The 5104-nt window shown below is 38.9% G+C and overlaps 1 protein-coding gene across 1 annotated transcript in view; it reads left to right on the top strand.

Annotated features, from left to right (window-relative positions):
* Lama2 (laminin subunit alpha 2) overlaps positions 1 to 5104 on the top strand; it is a 668494-nt gene that overhangs the window by 431919 nt on the left and 231471 nt on the right. Inside the window, exon 23 of the mRNA XM_031380750.1 lies at positions 3246 to 3482. Coding sequence (XP_031236610.1) covers positions 3246 to 3482 — 237 coding nt within the window. The remainder of the gene's footprint in view (positions 1 to 3245; positions 3483 to 5104) is intronic.

Genomic DNA, 5104 nt, shown 5'->3' with positions numbered 1-5104 from the left:
TGGCAGCATGTGTATAGTAGAGGATTACAAGTTCGATCCTCCATAGGAGGAGAGGACCTCAGCCCTGTGAAGGTTCTGTGCCCCAGTGTAGGGGAATGCCAGGGCTGATAAGTGGGAGAGGGTAGGATGGATGGTATGGGGAGGGGGGAGGCAACAGGGGTTTGCTTTTGTTATTTTTGTTTGTTTCTTTGTTTTTTGGAGGGGAAACTGGGAAAGGAGAAATTTACATGTAAATAAAGAAAATATCTAAAAAAAAAATCTAAATTTCTGAGTAAGTGCACATTTTTCTATTAGGAGGATTTATAAAAATCCATGTGGCTATTAGAAATTATTTATGAGCATACATTCTACTTGGGTGACTATTATTTAAACAATATTAATTTGAGATTTCAAGACTCTTGTTCTTCTTGCCATGGAGAATCACTCTGTGTGATTTGAGCTGCCTACATAGGAGAATATCAAGCCTGTCATCATTCACTCATAGAGGAAAGGAGAACCAATCCTCTTTTGCTAATCAAACATTATATCTAATTTATTTTACAGTTGATATTGGGTACAGTGCTATCTAAACATACAGCTTATTGTCTCAGTCATTCCCACAGTAACTTGTCAAATAAACTTCTAGATTAGTCCTATCCCAAGGTCTATTTGGACTGTTAGCAACATTTCAAGAACTCGTTACTTGATTGTATACAACAAATTGGTTAGAAGATATTTTATATTTTTGTTATCTAAAAATAGGAATGTTCTATGGAACTTTTTAAAATCTACTCCATGATTATAGTTTCCATACCATATCATTATTTGCTTCCTGGTTATTTTAAGCATGTCTACACATACTAAGTGAAATTGGCCAAAAAAAAAAAAAAAAAAGTTTTTTTTTTCCTGTGAATAACTAAAGCATTCCAATTTTGAAAGTTCATTCTACATTGGATATTCTTTAACAGCGAGTTATATGAAAGTCTTTGTATTAATCAGGGTTCTCCAATAGGATAAAACTTGTAGGATGAATATGAGTGCATATTTATATTAAGAGGGGATTTATTAGGTTGGCTTATAGAATTTGTTCCAGGTAATCCAGGGAATAGTTGCATCACAGGGAAAAACTACTCCTGTAGTTGCTCTGTCCAGGAGGCCGATGACTCAGCAGTCTCACTCTGGTTCTGGAGTCCTGGCCATTTCCTGGAGAGCTGCTCATCTTCAGTCTACACTAGAATGCCAAAAAATCTAGCTTTAATATCAGCAAAGAAATGACTCAGCAACAGGATAGTTGAACTTGCCAGAATAAGAGAGTTGCAAACAGGCAAAAAGCCAAGCTTCCTTCTTCCATGCCCATCTAGGCGGGCTGCCACAATGCACAGCCCAGATTTAAGGTGGGTCTTCTTGTTTCCAATAGTCTAATAGAAGCCCACACAGAGCTTGGGTTTTATTTGATTCAAGATGTAATATAGTTGACAACCAAGATTAGTCATCACAGCAAGACAATAGTTTATTCTCTATGTTAGAAACTTTGTTAGAAGGTTCCTTCTTGCCTCATTCCTCTCTCTAGGAACAATGTACTCCATTGAGTTGGAAGCTCATGCCCCGTTTTACTATTGGATAGTCTTGAGTATCCCTACATCCCACTTCTAAATTAGGGAAAGATATAGCTGGCTTTCTCTTTTACATTCTTACTATCCTGTACCCTTCTGTCGAACGTGCTTATCCAGGTCTCTGTCCTGCCACTTAACTGTGATTGGGCAAGTATGAAAATCTCTTACAACTTCTTTTTCATTATCTGTGAAATATAACAAAAATGACTCCCTTTAATATTCAAGACATCCTCACAGAATCTCTATATGAGTTGGGTACTGTATCATTTCTTGAGCGTAGGAAAATCTGATGCATGAGGGGCTGAATTAACCTGCCTCAGGCTCTATAGCTAATAAGTGCTTGGTGTAAGTGAAGCATAGGTCTGGACACATAAGTTTGATACTATACAAGTGTTAGCTATCACATGACTACAAAATCCTGCTTTTTTACTGAATTTGTGTGAAAGTCAAATGAAATGTTTGTGAGTGGGGTTGAGAGTGTGAAAATGTTCATATAGTTCCAGGCACATAATCAATTTTCAAATTCTTGATAGCTTATTTATATTTCAATTTTAATTAAATTTAATTACTAAAGTTAATTTGTTCTATATTCAGAAGCAAGGGATACAATATAGAAAGGGGTTGTTTGCTTTTGGTTTTGTTTTAATTTTTTTTTGATCCATGCAGTATGTTTTGTTCTTGTTTTAATGTTGTGCCTAGTGCAATTAAATAAATGGAAAGGGAAAAATATCCTCCTCCAACCTGCCAAAAAAGAAAGGAAGGAAGGAAGGAAGGAAGAAGGAAAGAAAAGGAGAAAGATTGCATATCTGTAATATGATAATAACCACACTGCATATTGCTAGTGTAAAATAACTTTGTAAGGACTGTTTTTTGAGTGTGTGTGTGTGTGCATGCACACAGGCACACATGTGCCATACATAGCATGAGCATGGAGGCAGCCGTCTCTTCTCAGCTTGTGGGATTAGATCATCAGGCCTATATGCTAGCACTATTCTCTGCCCACTGAGCCATCTCATTAGCCCTAAGAACTCTCCAGGGCAGTTGCTGTTCCAGTCTCCTCACTTCATAGTGATGAAGAGACAGGAAAATCGTTTGTTATCAGAGCTGAGGAGATGATTAGTAAGTCACATGCTTGCCACACAAGCACGAGGTCAGACCCTTGACCCCTAGAACCTACGGAGCCAGGCTGGCGATACACAAGCTCCTGTAATAGACAGTGTCACAAAAAATAAGATGGATGAAAGTTGAAGAAGGACACTTGAGGGTGACCTCTGCCATATGCACCTACGAGAAGACATACAAACTCACTAGCACTCATGCACACGTACTTACTCACACATTGGTGCACATCCAAAATAAACAATGCAACGTAAAATAACTTAGACTAAAACAAAACAACAAATCAAAGCCTACATTTTCTTTCTTATCACATGGCATTGTGATTTCTAAAGTATCATCCATTTTTCTACATGCAGGGAGCTTTTAAATGCTGTGTTCACTCATGTGTCCCAAAGGACTAAATTTCAACATTATAAAGGATACAATAGATATGTGCTCCATATATGCATAGTGGAAGAGAAATGTTAGGATTAAGATTTTAAAGTGTTTTCTATGCAGTCACGTCAGCAGTTGCTGCTTTTTTCCCTTCCACAGGTTTGTAACTGCAGCACTGTGGGATCCTTGGCTTCACAGTGCAATGTAAACACGGGCCAGTGCAGCTGTCATCCAAAATTCTCTGGTATGAAATGCTCCGAGTGCAGCCGAGGTCACTGGAACTATCCTCTCTGCAATCTATGTGACTGCTTCCTTCCAGGGACAGATGCCACGACTTGTGATTCAGAGACTAAGAAATGCTCCTGTAGTGATCAAACTGGACAGTGCACTTGTAAGGTATGGATGACTGAGCTGCTCCAAAGAAAGCCTCCATTCAATGAACACTCCATCACTCAGTTTTACTTTTATTCACTGTTTTCTATTCTTCCCCCATTAAGCAATGCAAACAAATATTCATGGCCAAACCCAGGTTTTCTTGATACATGCTCATTGGCACACAGATGCCACTTTTCAAGAACAACTTTTAACCCAAAAGCAAGCTTGTTTCCAGTCAGTACAGAGGGTATATGTTCCACAGTGACTGACGGTGCTTTCTTCTGTGTTCTTCTTGCTTAAAGAAAGGTCTGCACAGCGGGCAGTGGAGTCTTTCAGGCACAGTCAGAGAAAAGCCACAGCTGATAAGCAAGCTTCTCACAAACCCTTCCTCCTGTGGTTAATCAGCAGCCACTGCACACTAAAGCATTTATTCCTATGTAAATTCAGTAAAATTTCATCACATGCGAACACTGACATTACAAACAGTGCATAACTATGTGAAGATTTCAGCCCTCATTAAAACTGTTAAATGGTGTAGAAAAGCAGCCAATTAAACTGGGTAAGAGGGATGGTTTTTGTCCTTTATATATTCCTGAAAAAAAAATCAATCCCAGGATAAATGTGGTTAAAACAGTGTCACAGATAGCTTTTCAAGACAAAGTCGATGCCAAGAAAGTCAGAGAAAACCCAGGCTTAAACCTGGGGAGTAAACAAGCCATGGTGAACATGATCTTGAATTTAAGAAAATAGCCTCTATATGAAAGACCCTAATTAAGCAGATTATCATGCTCCATACATGCACACTCTATTATGTCCATATGTTATATTTGCTGCATGTTACATATACATTATATGATAGCAAATATATAAACATGAAATTTCAGGGTTTTTTTACAGATAGGAATCATTGGTTTCATTTGCTTTTGAAAATTTTATTGTTCACAACAGAGTTGTAAAAAATGCACAGCTTAGACCTCACAAACAGTATACAGTATCCTCAGAAACAGATTCATTTAGGAATCAGGTACCTTTTAAACTTCTAGGCAATCCTGACATGCCTGTGAACTCAAAATACCATTTGAGGTATACATGAGTAGCACATTCGTCATTCATTTGTTTGGTTTTTGTTAATGAAAAAGAAATGTGTTGCCGGCAAGTGCTAGCTGACAGAAGCCTGATATAGCTGTCTCCTGAAAGGCTCCGACAGTGCCTGAATAACACAGAAGTAGAGGCTCATAGCCACCCATTGGACTGAGCACGGGGTCCCCAATGAAGGAGCTAGAGAAAGGACCCAAGGAGCTAAAGGGTTTGCAGCCCCTTAGGATGAACAACAATATGAACTAACTAGTACCCTCAGTGCTCCCAGGGACTAAACCAACCAAAGAGTACACATGGTAGGACTAATGACTCCAGCAGCATATGTATAGCAGAGGATGGCCAAGTCAGTCATCAGTGGGAGGAGAGGCCCTTGGCCCTGTGAAGGTTCTATGCCCCAGTGTAGGGGAATTCCAGGGCCAGGAAATGGGAGAGGGTGGAGTGGTGAGCAGGGGGAGGGGGAGGGAACAGGGGTATTTTTGCTTTGTTTTGTTTTCATTTTTATTTTTGCTTTTTGGATTTTTTTTATTTTTTTTTTTTTTTTTTTT

This window comes from Mastomys coucha, unplaced genomic scaffold (assembly GCF_008632895.1).
Source record: "Mastomys coucha isolate ucsf_1 unplaced genomic scaffold, UCSF_Mcou_1 pScaffold2, whole genome shotgun sequence".
NCBI classification, from domain to species: domain Eukaryota; kingdom Metazoa; phylum Chordata; class Mammalia; order Rodentia; family Muridae; genus Mastomys; species Mastomys coucha.
Note: the sequence above shows the minus strand (reverse complement) of the source record. Positions and strands in the feature narration are given on the sequence as shown.